Source organism: Etheostoma cragini, chromosome 1 (assembly GCF_013103735.1).
Source record: "Etheostoma cragini isolate CJK2018 chromosome 1, CSU_Ecrag_1.0, whole genome shotgun sequence".
Taxonomy (NCBI): domain Eukaryota; kingdom Metazoa; phylum Chordata; class Actinopteri; order Perciformes; family Percidae; genus Etheostoma; species Etheostoma cragini.
Window position 1 is genome coordinate 15,964,381 of NC_048407.1, and position 25,654 is coordinate 15,990,034.

At 38.4% G+C, this 25,654-nt stretch overlaps 1 protein-coding gene across 1 annotated transcript; it reads left to right on the plus strand.

Annotated features, from left to right (window-relative positions):
- Window positions 1-103: 103 nt before the first annotated feature.
- Window positions 104-25,564, plus strand: cdh16 (cadherin 16, KSP-cadherin). The gene is made up of 18 exons (XM_034881973.1): window positions 104-522; window positions 1,020-1,070; window positions 1,173-1,271; window positions 2,800-2,934; window positions 3,191-3,320; window positions 4,595-4,753; window positions 5,633-5,829; window positions 9,651-9,776; window positions 11,076-11,226; window positions 12,112-12,324; window positions 13,714-13,790; window positions 16,189-16,380; window positions 20,057-20,298; window positions 20,390-20,520; window positions 21,016-21,255; window positions 23,932-24,048; window positions 24,687-24,803; window positions 25,051-25,564. The coding sequence occupies exons 1-18, from the start codon at window positions 355-357 to the stop codon at window positions 25,149-25,151; spliced, it is 2,646 nt and encodes an 881-aa protein (XP_034737864.1). The 5' UTR covers window positions 104-354; the 3' UTR covers window positions 25,152-25,564.
- The last annotated feature ends 90 nt before the right edge of the window (window positions 25,565-25,654 follow it).

Below are 25,654 nucleotides of genomic sequence, written 5' to 3' on the forward strand. Positions count from 1 at the left end.
ACAATACTTGGTCATCTGGAGTCATATTTACTTGAAACGTGGTACGCAGGTTCGTGCTTCGGCCAAGTCAAAGAAATGAGGAGACCTCTGTTTTTCTATGTTGTACCCATAACATTGAATTCAGGTTTTGAATGTATAAGTCAAGCAATAAGTTATGTAAGTCTTGTGAATTTTGACATTATTTGGAAATGCTTTGTTTACGTTGATTTCCTTTTTCAATAAAATATAAAATCAAAACATAAAATCTCTGTCATTATTCCTAAAGCAAAGTGTTTAGCAGAATGCAAAGGGAAAGAAGAAGGAGATGCTCTTTAGGCGATTTACATTCTCATAAATATTCATGTGGTCAGTGGAATGGAACCTCACTGGCCATTGGTTTTACAGGAAGGAAACAAGGAAATTAAGCATGTTTATCTCAAGGTGTTAACCATTAATCTACCAAAGGAGTACAAGTATGCAGTTTTTCCACCCAATTTAAACTCCTCTCACACCTCTCAGAGGGAACACACTCACTTGGAGAAGGTAAGAAACAACGCCTTTTGTTTAAAATAGGCAGATAATTAAATATGTTTGCTACTTAACAGATTTTTTATCTACTTTTATCACTGCTGTTGTTGAGCTACAGTACATCCAGAGTTTGTTGTTGTACTTCAGAGACTTGAATTGGACACAGTAAGTATATAAGGCATGAATGTTACTTGTACACTGCACTGTAACCTGTGATTTGGTATTGGCAAAAAAACAGCTGCATCCTGTATCTAAAATATATTTAACACATGTTTTACTTTCAAATCAAACGTGGCTTTATTGGTCTTCTGTGCTACTTGTAATAGTGGAGGCTAAGATGTTGCTTTAAACTGTGTTGTACGTTGTAATGTATTTAAATGCAGGTTGCCGGACATGCAAAAACTGTAAAATCTATGAACTATTGTGGTGAATCATTAACAATAAAGAAATTGTGTTGATAGTTGGGCTGAGGACCTTTGATTTGAAACTCTGTGAATATGCCACATTTACAGGGACTCATGGCTGACAGGGGAGCTACGACAATGCTCATCACAACTCTCATAGTAAGATGTTTATCTGAAATTACTCTGAACTGTAATACTTTGTTCATTTACAAGACTGCATGAACAGTGTCACTAAGACACACTTAAAATCTTGTTTTGCAGTTCATGACACTTTACACATTTGCACCATGCTCTTGGGCAAATGTTAAAATTGGTGTCCCTGAGAACTACGATGGTATTTTTCCATGGTATCTGGCCAAGGTAAGGCATCTCAATTTACTTGAATTTGCCTAAAAAAGGGTTTTCTCTTGTGCTCGCAGGCTTCTGACAAGAAATTAGATGTGTAGTTCTCAATCTTTCAATCTTAACCATTTTTTCAAATATAGTTGGTGGTCAAAGCAGGTGGAAAATCAGCAAAAGCATTGTTATACCCACATGCCATATTCATGAATATAGTAATTTGAGATGCAGGTTGACAGTTCTCTTTGCCAGACCTGCCTCCTCGGCAGCACTGTGGAGGTACACTAAGTCTGGAAAAGCGAGACTAACAGTTACTCTAAGCCTACATGGCAAACGAGGATTAAAAACTGTTGGAAAGCTCTAAAGCTTTTAAAGCCTGTTCATCTTTTATTTGTGAGAACAGTGTTGAATAGACCAGGATTGAATAGGCAGAAAAAAAGGTATAGTAAACCAGAACTGTGTTGGTTTTTTTTTATTCTCTCCTATCTGCATTGAAGGTTAAAAAAGAAAGAACATGCTATCGTCATCACTAGACTAAAATTGGAGCGTTCACAATGACCCAGCCTCTGCATTCGTTCCAGCGTGCAGTGTGGCAGGCAGGGTGTTTTATTCATACATGTCACTCAGACATCCTCTGGATTGTGCAGCAGCATGAGTATCTGGCAATCTGATTGGTTGTGTTGTGACGTCAAATATTTAACATATTGTATGAATCAGCAATAATTTTAATCTTTGCGTGGGACAGATTGTCATTAACATTCTTCAAATAGCATGTTAATGGCCAGAATGGGGGAGTTGGAAAATAAGCCTACTTTGAGTTGTAAATGAAAAGGACATGATGGCTTTTGATTAGATCAATGTAAAAGTTATTCATTATGTTGTGTTCATCAGAGAGGGCTATGGTTGTCGGTTGCCCTATTTTAACTTCTCGAATGATCAATCTAAGCAAACCTTATAAAGAACGAAAGCTCTGTGTTAATCATCTTGTCAGCTTCTGTGAATGACCAGCCCCATCACACCACCAGACATTTGGATCCTGAGATATTTTTGCTAGGGTTGAAGTAGGCGTTAGTCTATATTTTTGTATTTTCAACAAATTCCTCAAAAAAACTAAAATGAATGCTTTTTGATAAAGGCCTCGGAGCACAGGCTGTGACTGCAATGCTTGCGTATCACTATATTGGATACTTTAATTAATTTGGGGTTGGTTTTGATCTTTTCACAGGATTTATTGACAGTAAGAAATATCAGCTGCAGTTAGTATGGGGGCTGTATCTTGTCTCTCTTAAACATTTCACCTCTCAGAACATGACCACAAAATAGGCATCATTAAAGTAAAATGTGACACATGTTTTATTGACATGCTGTAATTTTTTCTGAAGGTTCAATTGGACGTGAGGTTCAAATACAATAAATGCATAAAATTAAATCACTGATGGCTTCGGTAACCCCTCGCTGCTCCAGTTTGAGCATATGATTTTCTTTTAAACGGGAACACAAACTAACGTTTTTTTGTTGTTGTTTTTTTGTTGTTTTTTGTTCTGTAAAGCTCCATAGCCTGCCAGGTAATTACAGCGATCTGGTGGTAGCAGGGGATGATGAGGGGATATTTGGAGTCGACGCTCAGTTTCTCTACGCTCTGAAACCACTGGACAGAGAGAAGCGGCCGTCTTACTCTCTGCAGGTAGCATATCATATCATGTCATATCATACTAGTGATTGAACAATTTTCCTAACATGTCTTAAATAGTGAATAGTTGTCATAAATCCGAACTTACGTGTTTATCATGTGAGGTTTGTGTCCTCTGTTCAATATTGTATGAAGAATGAATCACCTTTTACATCATTCGATTCTCATGGGAAAGCTGCATGTCAACACCATAGTGCATTTTTCAAAGATACCTACTGTATGTGTGCGTGTGTGTGTTTCTGAAATGTAGGTGTCCTTCAAAACATCAGAGCACCGTCAGAGCTTTACTATTGAAGTGTGCGTCATCGACAAGAACGACAATGTGCCCACTTTTATAGAGGAGAGCATGCGAGGCAGCGTGCAGCTCGGGCTTCTCAAAGGTACGAGAACCTTTAGCACTGAGGTCACCATTTTGCAAAGCCTTTTGTAGTCTGGGTTGTGTTTGTCAGTCCTACATGGAATACAAAAACTCATTCAGTTTTTTTCAAAACAATTTAGAACATGCCTAAGGTATTCCTGGAAACTGAAAACTACCCTTAACCCCTGTGTTAATAGACTCTATGATGTGGCATACTTGTTCACAATTTGGATTACACTATAAAAGACCAGCCTGAATGGCAACATGTTTTCCTTGATTAATGTGTGGGACTATTAAAGTGTATTTAGTTTTTTAGCTGATGAGTTTTCTGGGTAGTTTGTCAAGGGGCAATTATTTTAGCTTGACTGCTTTGGATTTTTGAATTCCGGTAGGTAGGTACCTCAAACTGGATTTTGGTCACAGCTGTCAATGTTATGGTGAACTGTAATCATGAACTATGCCTTACAGGGAGCTGGATTTCATTCCAAACTGAACTCAAAGCCACGGTCAAAGCTTCAGACTTGAGTGAAATTCAAAAAGTGAACTATTGGAATTTGAGTGGGAATCTAGGGGATTGAGCTGTTGATGACAGCCTTTTGGTTTGTTTTCAGGTTTCCCTTTGCTGTGACATAAGGTTAATGACTTGCAAGAGAGAAATCCTCGTAGGCTCAGCCTAGTTTATCTGGATTTTTAGCCCCTGGCAGACACAGGTGGATGACTTTAACAAAAATGTGGATTATTGCACAGCAATCACACCGGTTCACATACAATACCACACATTTATTTTATTTTATTTCCTCTGTTCTCGGATATCATGGACAACATAACAATTGTCAATATAACACAAAAACTTGGGCTACATGACCCCCAACAAAAAAAAACTCATTCAATTAAAAAAATATATCATCTGACTTGCAGATCAATTTTTAATACTAATCTACTGTACTGTCTCATTTTTATCATTTTTTTGTGCTTCTTATTACTCAAAAGAAATATGAGGGTACATGCACCTGTAGGGTCACTTCATAATACCAGCTCTTAAACCATTAAATAATGGCTGAATATATTATTGCATCATGCTGTATGTAGAAATCTTGCATTTTGTAGCTATGTCATCTTTTATCTTGGGTACCGGTATACTTTTGCCTATTTACAAAACCAATCACATACTTCAAATGCTTGTATGTCATCGGTTTTGTGCATCCTGATTGGAAAGGATCCATGCGTTGTGGTGGAGAGAGATGTCCTTTATAAAGACGGTCATATTTTTGACCCTGCACCACCTGTGTCTCTCAGGGATCCCGTTCATGCAGGTGGAGGCACTGGATCGTGATGACCGCAACACTGCCCACGCTGAGCTGCGGTTCAGCCTCATGGAACAGACACCCAGGATTCCCTCCAGCCAAATGTTCTTCATCGGCTCCATCACCGGAGAGGTTTCCCTCACGGAGGAAGGTCGGTTTAAACTAGGGACTGTAGGGAAAGCATTGAGTTAGTGAGACACTTTGTCCTCATAGGTAAGGTTTCTAATAATAAATTGAGTTTATTGATGTTTTTGTTAAACGATAGTGAATATCAGCCAATATATCGTTATTGATATCGGCCTTGAAATAGCTTGAATTTATGAAAAAGATAAAGGTACACTGATACATCTTGTAAACACCAAAGAACATAGAAAAAATATCAGTAATTGTAGTAGGGTTCAAGTTACTTGACATTCAGACTTACTACATGCTTTATATGAAATAAAATACAAACAATCTATTAAGATGTGTGTGCAAAAGTGATGTGTGTTGGCCATTAATTCTTATTTCAGGCACACACTCACACACACACACACACACACACACACACACACACACACACACATACACACACACACACACACACACTCCTTCCCCCCACACTGCTGTTGTTCATTTCCACAGAGCTTTAGCAGTGACATCCTGGATTAAATACTTTCAGACCAGTTGTAGATGATGGTCTGATTACTTCACAGTGGGTAGTCCAGTTTCTATTTTCCATTTTAGCAGGAAATTCAGTGATGAATAGAGTACTCATGGACATGGAAATTTAGCATGCATTGTGTATAATGTCTCAATACATAAGGGGAACAAGTATATTATAGTTGTGTGTTTTCAGAAAACATCACATAATACAATGTCTCTTAGAATTTCATTTGATTCCTTATATACTTACGCACAGTGTTGTGAAATCAAACACTTCAGAATACTGTAGATGTCTTGTTAAAAGAGGTTAATTCAACAAATAAATCTGAAAGAAACATTTTGAAATATGGTGGTCTTGTGTCATCTATCCCACTGTGACCACCAGGATCCTCTACTCTGGACCCAGAGATGTGCGGCCGCTATAAGCTCTCAGTGATGGTGAAGGACATGGCTGGTAAGGCGAACGCTTTCTTCACCACCGGCATCGTTACTGTCGAGGTGACTGGAAACACCTGGGCATCTCCCGACCCTGTACGACTTCAGGAGAACCTCCCTGGCCCCTACCCCATCCCCATCTCACAGGTAAGGCAGTAAACATCTGTCTACTCTGAAACACAAATCCACCACTTTAGCACGTAAAGTGTTTTTACCCATCCACATTAAAATCACTTTTACTTATTTGATTTTATCCTGCAAACAACTTAGGGCTATGTGCTGACTGTATTGTTTATGCAGTTCCAGGTGTTATATTGTATTACAATAAAACAAACTCTGTCAATAGCCTGGAGCGAGTAAAGTGGCATCATATTGCCAGTTGCTGTTTTTAGTGTCTCTCGGCTCCTCCTAAGTGACCAGATACTGAATTATTAATGCTGTTCAAATACCACGGATCCATTCAGGCTACCTCTTGACTGAGTCACTTTAACTCCCATAATCACTCACTCTTCCACCCACCCACCCACAACCACCACCACTCTAAGGGGTATTATGAAAAATCCACTCCAAAATAGACTTCACATACTGGTTGTTATTATAAACATATTTTACAGCTCAGTATAAATATTTAAGAATGTCGTGTAATCTAAAGATAAATCCTGGACCAACTCAACAGACTCATTAGTATTTGTTTTTGGCATTCATGTCTACTTAAAATCTGAAAAACCTGTTATGTAACCCTGATCCATCAACAGAAAATAATTCAGCAGCTGTTTTGATAACAATCAATAATTTAAGTGATATTTTATCTACATAACTGCAGTAATATAATGTAATGTAATGTAAATTTTGTTTAAAGGTTTCCCTTACGTTCATCTAACATATCAATGTATTTGTCTGTGGTCTTGTCTAACCTTATTGATGTTTTGACGTTACATACATATTACATTTCTATAAATAACTCAAAAGCCCTCAGAGATTTTGTAACATATGCCAAAAAAATTAGCTAGCAGTGGCAATTACTCTTTATGAGGAAATTTAAAAAATGTTCTCCTGCATGGGGAAAAATAGACTTAATTTATTCACTACTGAGAACTGTGGAAACAAAGAGGCTTGTAGAGTTGAATGAAATGCATTGTTCAGGTTCTCAGAGTCCCTGTGGCCAGTAGGTACATCAGATTACCTCCCCCTCCTCCTGTCTTCTCCCACCTCCCCCACACTCGCCCTCAGCCTTGTCTCTCCTGTTCTAACAGCCCTTTCCACCCACTTAAAACGTGTGGATTCACAAGTGTAGGCACATTTGATTTTTTTTTTCTCCCTAGTTTTCAAAGGCCAGTTTAGATCTACAATAAAATATTTTCACAGCTTGGGGACTTTGAAAGGATAATTCATTTTCATAGTATTAATATCAACAGATAGCATTTGCGCCTCTTCATGTAAATGACGATACGTGAAAATATTTCACTGAGCGGATTCCCTTTGTGTAGTTTAGTTTCTAATACAAAATGGGTTAAGAGAGTGAGAAATGAAGCCTCTTTACCTCCATCACTAAAATGTCGACCTATAAACCATTCGTTACTTACAGAATCTAAATCACACAAAACTGGGTTACTTTATCGTGGATCTTTACTTGGGGGAAGCCTCATTTTGCCCATGCTGAGTGATTGTGCTGCTGTGCTCAGTAGGCGGTGGGACTAACCGTTGTTATGACACATACAAAGATAGTCATGTTCAAGGGCCCACTCTATGGATCTCACCTCCACTACTGTCTCAGATAAATGGAGCAGTCATGTTCACTCCCTGTAACAAATGTTGTCTTTTTCCTATGCACAGATGCTAAAATCTGTTTGCTGCTTTCATGCATTTATGCCATCATCTTTCTCTGTGTAAAACGCAGATATAAAACTAAGTTGATATTGCAAATGTGATCAGTTTGACTGATTCTGCAATTAGATCAAAAAAAGCTCTGGCTGTAATTTTAAAATCCAGTCATTTGTCGTCAGGACTTTTGCATCATTGGGGCATGGGAGGTTAATTTCAATCTTTTATGTATTGCATGTTTCTGATTGCCTGCCTCAAACTTTGATTGTGTAATGTGATCAGTAGAACTACTTGAACTTGGTAATGCAATCTATTGAGAATTTGGAGTGGAAGAGGGGCCTCAGAGCCTGTGAATGAATGAGTCAAGGCCCTCAACTGCAAATGAATTAAGTTTTCAGAATCAAATGAAATCTGATTATTTGATGCATAAGTTTGAGCCCAACTGGACCTTTGTCATGGCCCCATAATCAGTGTTCAGAATTACAATACAATATGTGTGGTGCTTTAGCTAACATTAGTCATCAGAGGAGATCTCATGTTGGTTTGAATAACACACACATTAAAGCCGCTCTGTCCAAAATGTAATGTTAAAAATGAATGCTAATGTTGCGCCGTATTTGCTGGATTTGTATGTAAGTACATAAGCTTTCTTTACTTGATGATGTGATATTATGTTTTGTTTACAACTTGTTTAAGCTTCCCCCAAGTGGCCCAAAAGTTTTTTTTGCAGGTGTAATGTTTCAAACCCAAAGACAACTCTTCCTTTGTTTCTGTCTCTCAAATACTGTTGTGCTGCCTTCGAGCTAAATACACACTGTAGTTTTATCAGTCACCTGTTAAAGTCAAAATCAACTGTTATTTGTAGATTTTGATTCTGGTGATTTTACAAGCAAAATAAATGCCTCTGCTCTCTCGAAGCTATCCAATATTTACCATGTCAGTTTGAATTTCATATCATATGTTTATTTTATAGAGCTACAGCCACTGATTATTGTCCTTGTAATCTACTTATTATTATTTTTACTTAATCTATAGTCTTATTTTTTAATAAAATGCTCCTCGTAATTTTTAAAATGTTTGAGTACAAGGTGGCATATTTAAATTTCTTGTTCTATTCAATTGACACTCCCAAACCAAGATAAATTTAGTGTAATATTATAATGTTAAAGAAAGACACAAAATCCTCACACATGAGAAGCTGCGGCTACCGAATATTTTGCACTTTTACTCTAAAAAAGACAACAATTAGCAAACCGTTGCAAACTAATTAATGAAGCGACACATTGCACCAGCTGTGATGTTTTTAGTATTTTCTGATTTTGTGTTTAATGCAGGATTCGTTACTGTAATTCAGCAGCTGATAACTCTCCAGTCCACAGTGTCTTGGAGCAAAGCACGTACACAGTCCCAGGGTACTACTTGACGCAGCTCAAACCCAAGCAATCGGGGGAGACAGAACGTGCTCTGCAGACTCAAATACTGACGGAGGCAAAACAGATGACTTCATACATGTTTTTGTACAGAACTTATATATAGAGCGGTGATCATTAATCAGCTCATTAAACATATCTCTTCTAAGTTCTGAGGTCTAAAAAACACACCATAACACTGAGAGGCAGCCAGCTGTGTGAAGCAGCTTTGTGTATACAGAAGCATAGTGTTTGGGCAGCCATCTCCAAAACAAGGGAGGAGTGTGTGACAGTGAGTTGAGGTGATACACGTGCCCTTGGTGTGCATCAGCTGTACTGCGGCTGGGCTTCTCTCCTTCTTGGGTGCTGTTTGATGACTACTAGGGCCTTTTCAGCCCCACTGCACAGCCCTCTGTCAAGGGCTGTAAAGCAGAGTGGAAAATCCCCTCCAGCCTGCATAGTTAGTTTTGGCTGTGCTCTCTTTTCCACATCATTGTCAGTGCATTTGCCTGGCTCCTTATCATGTACACAAATGTAGCTTAGCTTTTTGCTTATACGTCATGCCGACCCATGGTTTATTCTACATGATACATTTCCTCTTGCACCAAGATAAAAAGCATGTTATGCAACATTTTTATGGTAAAATAAATGGACGAATATGACGTTAACATGTTGTACATCTTTATGTATTTAAATATTGTATTTAGAAAACTTTTTGTTGTGTGTGTGTTTATGTAGGTCAAATGGAGTGGAAGTCAGGCTGAGTACAGTTTGGAGGGGGAGTTTCCAGAGATGCTTTTCACCATCAGCAGAGAAGGAGTCATTTATCTCAACGCCCCTCTGGACAGAGAGACACAAGACCAGGTATGTATAACTGCAAGCTGAACATCTTCAGCACCTAATAATAAATCAGTCAGTTTAAGATTTTTGTTTAAGCATCTGAACAATAGGGCTGTAAATGCTACACTGTTCCTTTAAGACAGACAGAAGCAGATGTATTTGTACAGTATGCTTGAACTCAGTTTATTGTGTTTGTTTCACATGTGAGAATAAGTGAGTGTGGTTGGCCTATAATCTTAATATAAAGCTTGCTCATTATTTTCTGTCTTTCACAAGACATGCTTTACTATATAATACGAAGTGACAAGTTTCGATGGCACAAACTTAATAATCACGATTCTGATTCTGATTTAATTAAAGGGGCCCTGGTACACATAATTGCAACAAAGCTGAACACAGTTTATTTTCAAAATAATTTGCTCAAAACCTGAAAAGCACAGCTATGTTCCTCGAACATATTCTGCCTTTGGCAAAACAATTCTTATTGTCTTATGACAAGAACTATAAAGGAAAAAGCTACTTTCAAAATCTTCTACACTTAAGGCTAAGTAAATGATAATTATTTGTGTCAGGATTACAAATTAAAATGCATTATTTGTTTGCATTTTGCTCTAAGTTTTACATACAACTTAAGCTCCTGAGATCTTTGAATGGCTTGCTGTACATTATATCCAAGCAATAATGAAAACGACACAGAGATGCGGATCTACATCAGTTGATGTGATGGCAACACATGCATATTACATTAGCTGTCTTTTGCAGTGACCATTGAATGGAAAGGTGCAGAAGACATTAGCTTATGCTATTTCACTTCCTCCTAGTGATGGAAAGGTTGTAGTTGCACCATCACTCTTAAAATGATTGATAAGCCGTGGACTTGTTAATGAGCCACTAAATGCTAAACGTCTCTTGTCTGAATACAGCTGCATCATTAGGTCTGTATCCTTAATGGGTGATGGTGTTGATTTCATATATTAAAGGAAGCTTCTCGGCCCCACCTGTCAGAAGTGCAGAATGATGAATGTAGAGACGCCTTGTTTCTCGCTTCCATCCATCTTTTCTGTTTACCAGTTCATCCTTATTATAGGATCCTATCCCATCATGCAGTGGGCAGGGGAGCACCGTGAATTGGGTCACAGTCAACCAGTCTACGTTTTCATAACTTACTGTAATACATATATGAGTTTAAAAGCCATAAAATAGGATGTGCAGGATTTATAGAGGTCACAATGTAAAGATACCACACCAGTTGACCAAATATGTCTCTGTTTCTTTGATACTCAGTGATACAAATATTGTGTTTCTCTTTTTTTGCCATGTCAGTTTCAGATCAGCATTGTGGTTGAGCGTCCAGATGGCAGAGAGATTGCCAAGCCTGTGGAGTTGAGGGTGATGGTGGGCGACGCCAATGATAACAGACCCACCTTTCCAGAGGCACAGTACCACACTGTGGTTAAGGAACTGGCTGCTCGAGGTAACTCCTGGTAGCTTTTTAAATATTTTAACAGTCTCACTGACAATTTGAAATTCTTTTGTGAAATATGTGTTTATATGAATCTCTCTTTTGCTTCTCCAAGTTGTGTTAGAAAATACGGTACCAAAACTGCCCTGACAGTTTACAGAAGGATATTTATATTTTGCATAACTAAGGTGTCAAAGCAAAATTAACACGTCAATATTTACAATGTTTCTTAGTAAAAATACTTATATACATTATAAAAAAACTTAAAATACTGAAGTCTGAATAGCTTTTTTATTTCTAATTACTGGTGAAATTAGTGATTATCATGAAACAACAGACCTCAACGAGACGTCTTAATAATCCTTGGTCACATTTGCTCTATGATGGGAATCTTGTTTCACGACAACATAAAGGAAACACTGGCTGGAAGGGACGTTGCAGTGATGAAAGAGTTGAGAGTGCCAGATACCTTTTTGTGAAAGCAGATTGGGATTTTTGCCAGGACATGGAGGGAATGCACCCTCACTCATAAAAACCCCTCGGTGTGACATATCAGGTCCAGGCATAAAAGCTTTTTGTTGATTTCTCAAATTGCTTAATTCTGGGAAAAGGAATTAGACTGGACAATCTGTCAATCTACAAATGGAATTACTGAGTAATCAATAAATGACAAAGCTATTGTTATATCCTTCCGCCTCCTTAGTCCTATTCAGTGGGCTTTGTGACTGTAAGTTATTGCAAAGAGAAAAACATTTTAGGTCGTATTATAAAAACTCTGAAAACCTGATTAAAGTGTTTAGCAGTTCATTTAAAATTGTTGTCATGGCTCTGAATTGGTTAGATTCTCTCATTTTAGAGGGCCTGTTTTTATTGTTTTTTACTGGTGTGTTTCCCCAGGGACAGAAATCCTGACAGTGCAGGCAGCGGATAACGACGATCCCAAGACGGACAACGTGCGGATCTTCTACCGCTTAGTTGGACAAATTCCAGAGAGCCCTCGTGCCCTCTTCCGAGTGGACCGTGACTCAGGTGTCATCTCAGTCCAAGCAGACAGTATGGAGGGCACAGCACCTCAATACACCCTTACCATCACTGCTGAGGATGCCAAAGGTGATTTTTTTTGTTGATGCAAATTACAGCTTTCCTCCCTGTTGTGATTTTTCCCTTATGCAACCTCACTAAGTCTCACAAAAGATATGATTACTCACACTATGATTTTATTCTTTAATTAGATCTACTGGTGTGTCTTGTTACTTTAGTAGGAACTTAGTAGGAATAGAATATTAGAGATTCAGGTATCTTTTTGTATACAAACAAAAAAGGTTGGAAACGTAATTATACCTACTTTTTTCTGCTGCTGCCTTTCATTGTGTGTATATTGTAAACAAGTAAAGACATGCTGTAGCAAGAAACAGTTTAATCAGGAGAGACAGGTTCTTATAACAGATGATATGTGATATAAGTCTTGGTAGAAAGTGTTTGATGCTTAGACTCTACAGGGAGATTTGTCACTAAGGGGTGTCTGCGCTGAGCAGCAGCAAGATAAATTCCCCCATGGATTCCAGCCCCTGGTGGTGGCTGATAATTCTGATGGAGCTGATGGAGCTGAAGAATCTGCCAAGATTGGAGTTGACGGGCAAGTGGAGAGGCGCATTGGCAGTTATGATAATTTGCACTGAAATCACAGCTGACAACAACAGAGAGGAGAACAGATTTGAAGAGCATAACAGCCATAAATGTGCGCCTGAATGTACTAACGGCGGACAGATAATCATATTTAAACAGAGGCAGCAGCAGGATATTAGGCTCACAAAGCAGGTGTATTGCTGAACTTTCGGATAGATGAGAACTGATGAGACCAGCTGTTAAGGTAATTTGAAAGGACTGCAAGAAATAATAAGTGACTGTGTTTGTGAGGATTGAAAGCAGATGAGTGAGAAATAAAGAAGGCCTTACTAAGCTTGCAAAAATATACTCTTTCTGACTGAACGTATGCTATAGCTTCGTTAGCTGTGCTTTAGTTTTGGTGGCTCAGCTAAATAAACTATTCCAATGTTAACAATATGCATCTCTAAAATAGACTACATGGGGCCAGCTTTCCAATCACCATCCCTGTTATTTTACTGGTGATTGCATGTAATACATAGCCAATCACAGTGTCCCATGAATGTCTTTATGAAGAAATACTAGGCAATCAGGCTGCAAGCTGGTGTATGGATATTACGTTTAAGGTGCCAATTAAGAGGAAGTAATAACTATAAAACAAGTACTGTACTAGGGAGTAACATGATAACATAGCTTTGTCGACACCACAGCGCCCAGGGGGATGCATGTACTGTATGCTCGCCTCTGGGGTGATGGCTGATGTTGTCTGCATGACTCATGCATCAGGTTGTGATGAAAGCAAGATGAGGTACTTGCTGTTCCTTCAGCATATTTAATGTGTGCGATACGCTGACCCTGAGTCACTAACAGAAGCTGTGATGATGTCCCTGGCAGGTCTTAACAGTTCGTGCACTGTGGTTGTGACGGTGCAGGATGAGAACAACAACCCGCCAGTCTTCTCCCAACATGAGGTACAAGAGCACATGTTCAAACAGACACAGAAATTCTTCTGATGCAACAGACTGCTCAGGACATGGTAAACAATACTTGAAAAAAACATCACAGGTCATCATAAGTGGCTATTGGACTGCAGACTGTGAACCCACTCTGCAGGTTACAGATCTCGTTCCCTCAGAATTTTTGTGATAGCACCATGTTATTAGAGGAATTTTATTTAGTTCTTTGTGCTCAAAGTGGACTGTGTTTCATGTGATGAAGCTTTCTTTTGAGAGTTGTTTTCCACTCATTTGTTTATTGTCAAATCTACGTCATGACTGCACACTGAGACTCAGTGCCATTAGTATTAAAAAGTATGTGCTTGAAAGTTGGCTGTAAAAGGTTATAGTTTTTATCCTTAATCATGAAGAGTAGCAGCTGTGGTCAGAGTGTGCTTTTGTTAATTACGATAGATTCCCATTCTGACAGGTTTTCACAGTGGAAAAAGATAAATAAAAAAGCAGAAAATCTACAGAAGCTTCTCTGTAGTGATGTTTTCACTCTGGTAAATAAAAACAAACTGAAGAAAAAAAAAATTGAAATTTCTTGTACCACTAACAGCATAATGTACTTCTTGTTTACAGCCATCGTTGAAGCCTACATGAGTCTGCTCCACTCCCCTCAAAATGGCCTTGGGTGTTTAAGATAAGCAATAGCGGGGTCCCCTGGTGGCCTAAGGGTTAAGGTGCTTTTGCGTTTGCTTCTGGCTGGGGTCTATGTCATTCGCCATCTCTCTCTGGAGCTATAAAGATGCATTGTGTTCTATTTTAGAAGATGATTTAATATTTGACAGAATATTTAGGTAGTGATAGTGTAGTGTAAATGACCTATTTTTTTAGGTGCATAGTTTCTTGGCCCTATTTATTGTGATAGGAAACATGATTTTTTGGTTTGGTGTTTTTAGTTTTTAAAACAAAGCTTTTATGAAAATTAAATCGCTCGCTCTCTCTCTCACTTATCTGATTCTCTGTCGACTTTAAGTTGTCTAAAAAACATAAGCAATTGCATTAATCAAGCAATCAGTTAGTTAAATATTATATGGCATCCTCATGTATGTTTTTGCAATAACAAAACATGTTTGCCAACTAACGCCACCATCTATTTTATATCTTGTAGTGATCCAGTTGATCATTTATGCTGCAGATACAGGTCGAGCATGAAATGTGACAGTGGTTTCCCTCATTGTGGCGTATCTGCTTGTGTGAAAGAAAAGCGTTTTAAAGAAAGGCAGTTACAAAAAAATGTCCTCTTTTTCTCCTACACGTGCCGCATAATAGAAGAGAAAAAGTAATGAATGCTTGGCGTTACATAGGAGAGCCGGCATGCTGTGATGATGGGGAACCGGTCTTGAGCGGTTCACTCTGTCAAACCGCAGTAACTCTGAAAGGCTGCGCAGACATTCTGGGCTGAGAAGGAACAGCCTTTAGATGTTTAGGTGTTATTGGCTGTAGATCTTTTTTAGAGATACGTATCCTGACCTACAACAGGAGACGGTATTGATGAATACAGCCTTGATAAAAAACAATGCAATACTGTATATATATGTACAGTATATACATATATGTATAAATAATAATGCATTAAGGTACATATGTATATATGGTTATATATGTATGTACATACATATATATATGTATATTTATTGTTATACATCTGTTGTGTTCTTTATGTCCTTGCAGCATTGCTCCACACACATACACTCACACACACACACACACACATACACATACACTCACACACACACACACACACACACACACGCACACACACACACACAGAGGTGGAAAATGCTCTTGAGCAGGTCACGCCTGAGAAGTGCAGCTTTTTCCATGTGAAGGCAGTGCTATAGGGGGGGATGTGGGAGGCAAGTGGTGACAGGGCTGGGTTCAGCGATTCTGCGGATGGGGCAGCCGGATCAGAGGGATGGCTGCTTCACAGAGGACATCCGTGAGTGGTAGATTAAATAGCTGTCTAAACACACAGAGGTGTGTGAATAAAGGTTAGCTAACACCAGGAGGGCAGGAGGTGGCTAACATGTACTCACATGTCACAATTCTTTTCTAAACATAGCAGGATTGATATTGTGGCCAAAATCCAGTATCCCTGGTCTGCGATGAACAATAAAGTCATGTTTTATAATAAGAATGAGTAATATTTAAATGCACCATTTTTTTCCATTAGGTTTTCCTATTATTTCTTTTCTTTTTCTTGGGGAGGTTTTACTTGAGAGGTTTCTTGTCAGTGAGGTATGAAGTGAGCTGAAATCTGTGCAGAAAATTGCTAATTAGATTCAATTTTATTATAATGGAGATGAGTCTCTCCAATGTGAGGTTTGTTTCGGGTAATCATATATTTCCCTTTTTTTCCCATCAGTATGGGCCCTTTCACATTTCAGAGGAGGCTCCAGTGGGTACCACAGTAACAGCTGTGCTGGCAGGGGATGCAGATGTTCGAGGAGGAGACAGCTGGAAGGTGGATTACCGTTTAGAGTCTGGGAATGAGGAGGAGGTCTTTACCTTACTGACAGACAAGCAGACCAATGAAGTCTCACTCATCCTTTCAAAGGTAAACAACACGAACCATGCTGCAGCCTCTGTACACACACATTTGACCACCTGATTGATTAAATACCACAAAAATCAGCTAGAGATTCAAGACCAAAGGAAACTGATATGTTTAATGTTTTCTTTATGCTGTTTAGGGTATGGGAGTACAAACTTACATTTTCTCTCTGGTGCACAAATATTGATGTCAAGGACAATTTTTGGCATGATGGCTTGTGTTTGTATCAGTTTGGGGACTCCTAAGAGATAATTTACTCAGTAGTGTTGGATTAGCAGTGACATATAACTCAGGTCATTTTGAACAAGAACGTGGTTTTTTAACATCACCGTGTGTACATTTGAGCAACTGGCAGAAAGGTTGGAAAAGGACATTCCAATATGTCAATACTTCAGTTGGCCACGCCTCAAAGAAAAAAAGAGTCCATGTGACAATGGAATTTTTCTGCCCAATAATCTCTCCTGTCCCTGGAGCTCATCACCCTTCGCCTGCCCTGTATAATCCAGCAGGACGTTTTAGGGATGCATGAAGGAACACGTGTGTGTGTGTGTGTGTTTTTAAATTTAATGGTCTGCTCTCTGTAAGTTGGCCAGGCTACTTCTCTGTGGGAGTGACGAATGTGATTGAACTGTGAGCTGAACATGCTCCGCTGAGATAAAGCAGATGTCTAAAAGCTAAAAATGGATCTTGTATTATTTCCGATACTTACACGAGGACTTCTGTTTTTTAGAAATTATGTTACACAGCTCCAATTCTCGTCTCTTTCAGCAGCTGTGTCTAAAGCTTGTATTGACCTTGTGAAACATAACTGTAACTTACTATATTTCAAGGAATACTGTTGTTCCTTTAGCTCATTTTAGTAAATATAAAGCTTAAATCCTTCACAAGTAAAGCCCCCGGGGATTAAAATGCACTTGAGCAAATCCTTTTATTCATCGTGTTACAGTATAAGGTCAGAGCCAGAAGGCAGACACATTTCATTATTAGAAATTACACACTGTTCACAGCCCAAGTGAATAATTAGATTGTGTGAGCACACACTAATGGCAGTTTACCGCACAGGATAGAAGCTGCCAATTGATATAAATCTATAACGAACCAGGGGATTTGAGGGGAATCTAATAATGACAAGGAGAACAGGAAACATTAGACATAACATCAAATATAAAACCATTTTGTTAGAGAAAAGATTGAATGTAACATTGTTTGACATTTAGAGCTTTTTGTAAAAGTTCAACAATTAATTATGTAAATGTAGTATTTACCTTCAATGAATTCATTCAAAGTTATCTGCAAGTCAATCCTTAATACATATGTATCCATCACATGTGTGAGTTGACAGTTTTAAGTGCAAATCTTGTAATGTAAGAAAACTGAATCACATGAGAATGATCTCAGCAGGAATAATAGTGTAACTTTTATGGTAGGTAATTCTAACTTGAATCACTTCAACCATTTTTGTATTATGACAAAAAGATTTGTTATATGCATAATTTCTATTCAGACAAGTGATTTAGTTTAGATTTGTCTTGAGAGGAGACAAGTCAGGAAACATTTAAACAAAATAGTTTCTTGAGTTTGTATTCTTAACTGGGACTAATTGTCCACCCAAGACATTCTCACTTCCAACTTGTCGCATACAGAGGGTTGGTTAGGACCCTTTGGCGTGTGCCCCTTTGGCTTCATTTTGTAGTGTGCAGGGTAGGGTTAGGTTTAGGCAACAAAACTACTTGGTTAGCTTTAGGAATAGATTGTGTATTGTGTTAAAATAAGTATGTGTATTAGTTCTGTACGTCAGTTAAAATCAGTCAACGTTGAATTTTGGTTTCACACAGGGCACAAACAGCGGTCTCTGATCTTTTTATAGACCGAAAAAGCTCATGTAATTGTAGTGCAGTTATTTAAAGTGACTATGATTAGTATTAATGAATCAAATGGCTACTTGTATGTGAAAGGGGTCACTGGTAATGACCACCTGCAATTCCCATTAGCTTAATGGAGCTTCTAAGCCACTTCCAGTACATTGTTTTGGTTTTTGGCCCGCAATTCTTCTGTCTTGGTTCACTGTTTTTAAAGATTAAATTTTGGTTTTTTTTTCAGCCTTTATTTTTGACAGAACAAAGGGAATAGGGCCGCAGCTTGGAGTCAAACCCTGGCTCGCTGCGTCGAGGAGTAAGTTACTATATATGGTCGCTCGTTCTGCCAACTGAGGTGACTGGGCACTCTTTTTGGTTCACTCTTATTGCTCGGTACTCTACCTGCTCACCACCAAATGGCAGAAAGATACCGTTTGTGACTAGTTGGTGAACACAGTGAAGCATTTCCCTTAGAACTAAAAGGCGAGTGAATATAGGAGTATCATTCATCAGTTGGCCAGAAACATTATCGTGGGTTGGAATAAAAATAACTTTATTCTATTTTATTATAAAAAGAATAACAACGTTTCACTGATACCTGATTCATCGTAAAAGATGAATAAATTAAAGTGGTATCATCGTGTGAAGATTTTGAGTAATATAGTTGTTTAGATGACTATAGCCTTGAGATAGAGTCCATGCACATGTTCTGGTGCACTGAGTAGTTTGATGTGTCACTTCCAGTCAACGGCAGTACTCATGCACCCGCCAAGGTCTGTGTTTCTTCTCCCTGGCAACAGAGACGCACTCAAGCCTGATCAGCACAATGTCAGCCAGCACTGGTTTAATAACGTCTCGTTCCATGGGCAGACAGAACACATTAACGGGTAAAACCTGACAGCAAAAACAAGCTGTAGGATTCCGAAGATTACATTTAAAAAGCAATACATTATAGATTAAGATCAAATAAGACAATGACAGTATTCCACAAACACTATTATAACTGCAGTTAATCTTTCCATACCACCGCTATGAAACTACATTTGTAATACTTCATACAAAGTCAACGGGTTACAGTTACTAATTTAGTGTAGTTAATGGAATCTTATCACATGAAATCTATGTTGCTTCAAGATTAGACCCAAATATAGTTGCCATGTAAAAGTGCTAAAATGTATGGGTAGAGCTGTTTAATTATTATTTTACAGTCTTCCACACTCAAAAATCTGTAACGAATACACTGCAACCTTAACATAATTTCATATATGTTCTATGTTCATAAAAATTAATCAAATGTATCAAGCTCATATAGGGGTATGGGTAGGGGGGTTTCTTGCATTGTCACATGCAGTTCTCGTAATTGTCTCATCTCCCTGTGACCTGTGTCTGGCTCATATTAAATATACAGCAAAAGTCTGCCAGGAAATCCAGTTTTCTTAAGTGAGATAAGGGGACTGAACACAGTGGACTGTTCTGTGTCCTTCTCCTTCTGGCAAAGACAACATGCTGTTTTTCTTCAATGTGTGGGCGTTTGACACACAGATTGCCTATAAAATGTAAAGCAAAGCGAAGAAATTCAACTACTTCCATCATACATTAATAATTTAAAAAAAGCAACATTTACACTAATCCACTTGTTTTATGCATTGAATTGCAACTATGTCCTGTTTACTGCAGATTTCACTGTCAACAGTTATCATTGGGAATTATCTTCTACCAAAGACAAAGCAGAGTAACTAACCAGAAGCTATTCTTTGATAAGGCACACTGCAATTGGGGTTTATAAATGTGTGTGTAAATTTGTGTGTGTACGTATGTTAAAGGTCTTGGATTTTGAGCGTGAGAGTGAGTACATCCTTGTGCTCAGTGCTCAGAACCCAGTGGCTCTGGTCCGTGGCCGATATGGACCTGCATCTACAGCAACAGTCTCCATCTATGTTGACGATGTAAATGAAGGTCCAATCTTGTCTCAAAGCCATTATGAGGTGACTGTCAGAGAGGGTGAGGAACCAGGGCGGGTTATTGCCACCATCCGAGGTTACGACCCTGATTCTCACCCAATCAGGTGAGCCTAAGAACTGATGAATGCTGTAGGAATAATGATCTTCCTTCTCAGTTCTAATTCTTCTGAGTTGTATGTGTTTTGTTGTGTGCAGATATTCTCTTCAAGGTGACACCAAGAAATACTTTTCAATAGGAAAGTATTCTGGTGAACTGAAGACGGTGCAGGCCTTGGACCGAGAGGAGAACAGCACATACACCATGGAGGTCATTGCAGTGGATGGGCGTAAGTTCATTATGGGTATACATATGTACACACATATATTATAAACACCACACTATTTATTTAATTAATAAATCATTTTCAGTGAATCATAAATTAATCCACATTTTATTTAACGTTCACAAATATCAATAATGCATGTTTTATTTGGTTTGTGGATTTCTATACATATATTCTTCAAATGTGACAATTGATATAATTGGTATGCAACTCCAAATCTCCTATCAATTGACAGAAAAATACTGGCTACACATGCCCATACATACACATACTGTAACACATACTGTAAGTTAATGCACACATATACAGAGACAGAGAATCTTAAGAATACAGATGCAGAAGAAGATACAGAGTTGCATTGAGATCAAGAGAAAGCAGTATGAGTGCAAGAGAATAGAAAACAACCAGCAGAGAAGGTTAGGCAAGGTGAAGAAGGAAAAATAAAATCAATTGAATTTAGACAATGAAGCTGCAGCATCACCTTCATCTTGTGTTTAGGAAACTCTTCCTTATCTGCGTCCACCCTGGTGACAGTCCATATTCTGGATGTGAACGACAACAGCCCAGTGCTGGTTGGAGACTATTCCTGGAAATACCTGTGTACGCCTCGATGGGAGGACCAAGCTCTGGTGCTGGCCTCACGGGACAGTGATGGGCCACAGCACGGTGGACGACTCAACTTCTCCCTGCGCAGTGATGCCACAGTCCGGCGGAACTGGAAGCTAACACCTATTAATGGTGAGGTGTACACAGCTTACTTTACTTTACCTGGTGGTTTATGATTCATGGTGAAAGACAGTCAAGTAAGGTCACATTGTTAGGAGAAGCCATCCTAAGGTAACTTTCTACGTTGGTTTGGTAGGTTAAACAAGTTGAGATTACTTGTAGCCAATTATCAAAGTGCACACGTTTGTAATCAAGGTGTTTCAATTATCACTTGGGTTTTTTGATCAGATATTTCAATTATCAATTAGCCTATTCATAAGTGCTTTGGTCTTGTTCTTGTTGCCAACATGGTCATAAAGCCAGCCAGAGAGCAAAATGGATGTAACTGTTGGAAAGACCGTTAGCCCAAATCAGAATATGTGAACTTTTTGTCTTCTAGTCCTGTCCAAGCAAACCGCTAAGTCCACTTTGGTAAGAATCCGCTTGCTTCAGCTTTTGAGTAATGTAGAGTAAGGATTTATTGAAGACATGTTGATGTCATCCAGCCAGCATGCTGTGCAGTGTGACATCACTGATGAATTGATGTTTAAATACAGCCTGTTCACCACAGTGTGCTAAATGTTTTGTGTTACTTGACTTATTTTAATTCAAATAAGCCATACGCCATCCGTGAAGAAAAATCGTCAAGGAAACAGAGTGTTCTGGTCCTGAAGATGTGCAAATTGCCATGTTCTATTTTCTTCCTGCATAATTTTGTCAGTCCTATCTGGTAGATGAATTATAATATAATTATCCTTTTTTTGCTGTTGCAAACTGCTGGTGTTGGGCTCATTTAATGCAAACTATTTCTCGCAATGACGCCTGTCATAATTATAATATTTTTTTTATAATATTTAATTATAATTTTTTTTATAATGGCTTTAGCCATTCAAACAGCTCAACCCCTTCCCTAATTTTCCCTTTTTTTTTTTAATCTCCTTTCTTTCACTCCACTGTTCCTGTTTGTATTGATTGAGTCAAGCTGTAATTATATCTTCGGTGTAATTTGTTTGGCGTTATCGCATGGTTCCTGACAGCTAATGGAGGCTAAAAGACGATTCTCCCAGAATGCTTTGCACCTGGTCACAGCAAGTAATGGCCGTACCAATAAAATGTGTACTTAAACCATTGTAATGTCTGCTGTAGAGCTGCACAGTTTGCTTGACAGAACCTTTCATGAAAACAAACACGTGTGTGTGCATGTGTGTGTGTCATAGCCATTTATCTCAAGTCTTTCAGAGACTTTCAAATGTACCATTTTTTCATCATTTTGACTTACGTCCACTCTTAGTAGCTGTTCATAGTAGTAATGCGATAAATGTGACACATCCAATCTTTATATAATGCATTTAATAGCATTGTAAGGAGAATAATCGTTGTTGGTATCATCCAAAATCCAAAACAGTTAGTGGGCAGAAAGGTGATCACAGATCCAAACTGGGAAAATATCACATCTGAGTCAAAACAGTTCATATAGAGGATAAATTAACAGCCTGCACAGCTTGTGTTTCCCTGACTGGCAAATGGAACATGAAGGGGAATGATGGGAAGGTGTGAGCGTGGAGTTTGAGACCCTCCGATAAGGGTTCAAACAGCTTGATAAAACAGTTCTTTACGGGACGGGGCTTTTACGTCATGCAGCCAGGCGTGTGTTTTAGACTGATTTACAGAGATTAGATAAAGAGTCACACACTCCAGACTGTACCGTACACAGCTCCATCAGTCTTTCTCATTTGGTGTGTTGTGTAGTAATGCAGCTGTATGCATGTGTTTTTGCTCCTTGTAGAAGAAATTTTAAAATATATACAGTATATATATATATATAAATATATATATATATATATTTATATACATATATATGTATACATCATTGACATGTGCACCATTATTTCAGTGACTGCTAAAGCGTGTTACAAAACATTAAAGGTCCTATGGAATGAAAATTTTAGTTTTTTTAACATTAACGTGCATTCCCAAAGCCTATGGTCCCCACAGACTCAGAAATGGCACATACTAAGGAAAGCTCATTGTGGGACTGCCTCTAGTGGCTTTAATTCTGCACCAAGGCGTAATTTTTAGAAAGAAACTTCAGATATGGTATTAAGGGACAACTAAGGTCTATATGAAAGAATCTGAAGAGCACAATGTCATGGGACCTTTAAGCTTAATTGAACACTTTCCAGAATTCACTTTTCTATTCTGTGATGAACCAAACTGGCACTCAGTTGTTGCTGCACAGGGATTGTTGTTTTTCTTCTTCTTATGAGAAGACATTATGAAAACAATGCTCATACCATTGTGCATGTGTTTCTCAATCCATTAAATACAAGCACAAGTACCATGCAAACTGCAGGTGTGAATTTAGACCTTTTGTGTAGTGTGCTGCCAAGTTATCACACTGAGATTTGATGATAAGTAAATGTAATGAAATTGTGAAAAGGGGCGGCCTGGAAGCACAGCGTGCGCCCATATACTCAGGGTCAGTCCTTAGCGCAGTGGCCAGGATTTGAATCTCACTTGCCGCCCTTTGCTGCATGTTGTCCTCCCACTCTCTCCCCCTTTTTCTGTCTTCAGCTATCCTATCCAATTAAAAGGCTCAAAAAGCCTGTAAATAATGTTATTATTAATCTTTTTTCTCATGTGTCATTTTAACACACTTGTAATTAACAGCACATTTTTGACGTGTAATTGATATGTTTTGTACTTCAGATACTCACACCAACCTGTCCTTAAACACCCCTTACCTGGCCCCTGAGGTCTACACTGTGCCCTTCACCATCTCTGACAGCAGCTCTCCTCCCAGGAGCACCTTCATAAACTTGCCAGGTAATGCCGACTCTCCTGCTGATAAGCTAAAGCAATCACAGGGAGGTTATGGGACCAGAGCGTTGGAACAATCAATAGAGATCAACCCCTGTGTGTGCTAGCTTGTCCTCGGATTGTTCTTGTTTAATAATGATGTAATGGAGCTTTACAAATGATTTTTCCAGGCTTGTGAGTACACAGCTCTCTTAAGACTTGCAGTGCCCAATACAGCCTGCTGACACATATATACATAGCACAGAAAAGCACAGAACTTCTAATGCATAGGTCAGAATAAACTATGTGGTTAAGGGAATAATAAGTGTAGCCTTTGTCTACATTCAGTTTTCATTTATGACACACAACAAATATAGTCATATGTGTGGGCAGGAAAACAATTAACACCTATCACCTGTCAACCGTACAGAGTTTATATGAGTTATTTTCTAAGATCTCAGATACATCTTCCATTACTTTTTAGTTGGGAAGTGTTTTTGGTTGTGTTAATGACTTAAAATTGTTTTGAAGATTCTTGGCATCAAACATCAATCCTTAACATAACATGATTTAACTTTCAATGGCTGTTATTTCCTGTTTAGTCAAAACTAGCCTCTTGTGTAAGTTGTTTTTGTTTTTAGTTTCCCTTTTTCCTCCTCTGTTAGTGACAGTGTGTCCCTGCAACGTCAGAGGGAACTGCAAAATGGCTGCCAAGCAATTGCAGGGCATGCCAACTATTCAGTCTGCAGTGGGGATTCTGCTTGGCACCTTTGCAGTCATAGGTAAGCAGAGAGGCTGAACACACTGTTAATGCCACTATACCATGTAAACACGTGCAATTGAGAATGCATCATTAGCTCCATTACAAGCTTTATAAAACAAGTGTTTGTCTGCAGGGTATTTGTACTGGATTGCATTTGAGTGTTGAAGGCTTTGTGATACTCTGTGCCTATTCACTATATTTTACAGACAAATAAGAAAATACATGGCCATGTTGTTGAACATTGCTTTTTTGTTTTTTAATTCCAGGAACTATCCTCATTGTTGTGTTTGTCAGACTGTCATACCAGAATCCCAAACGGCCAAGCAAAACTAGCCAGGAGAGAGTTCCCCTGAATATTTCAATCTAATTATGATGACACTGAATTGGATGTCCTGCTCACTGCCAACTGGACCAATGTAACAAAGTTGCTTTCAGGGCACTGAATTCATAAAGTGAATGTCTAAAAATGAATCTTTATTCAGTTATTGGATCAAAGTTCAGATGCACACAGGCGTGAAAACAAAATGTCAAGATATTAATCAAGAAGTGTAATGTATGTGAAGTGCATATTGTGTCTGCAATGATGTTGACTTATGTTTTAGTTAGCACATTTTTTTATGGCTGTAGAATGTGTTTCAAAATTCACCAGAACAACAGTTTAGGGCCAAGGTTTGGAAATTGAGAGATTTGGAGGACAAAGGCATAATATTAATAGAGAAAAGTTGCAAAATGTTTCAAGAATAAAGTTGTAATTTATTATAAGAAAGTACTTTTTGTGTTTAAATTTTTTTACATTTATTATAATGTCTTATCTTAATATTTCAACTTTATTATCTAAATCATTTGTTCTCTATCCTTGCCCTGGTCACT

Excerpts from the sequence above, each read along its gene's own strand:
- cdh16 (XM_034881973.1), top strand. The coding sequence starts at position 355 with ATGGAACCTCACTGGCCATTGGTTTTACAGGAAGGAAACAAGGAAATT. Across the intron at positions 11,227-12,111 it reads TAAGGAACTGGCTGCTCGAG|GGACAGAAATCCTGACAGTG; the intron begins GTAACTCCTGGT and ends GTGTTTCCCCAG. Across the intron at positions 24,049-24,686 it reads CACCTTCATAAACTTGCCAG|TGACAGTGTGTCCCTGCAAC; the intron begins GTAATGCCGACT and ends CTCCTCTGTTAG.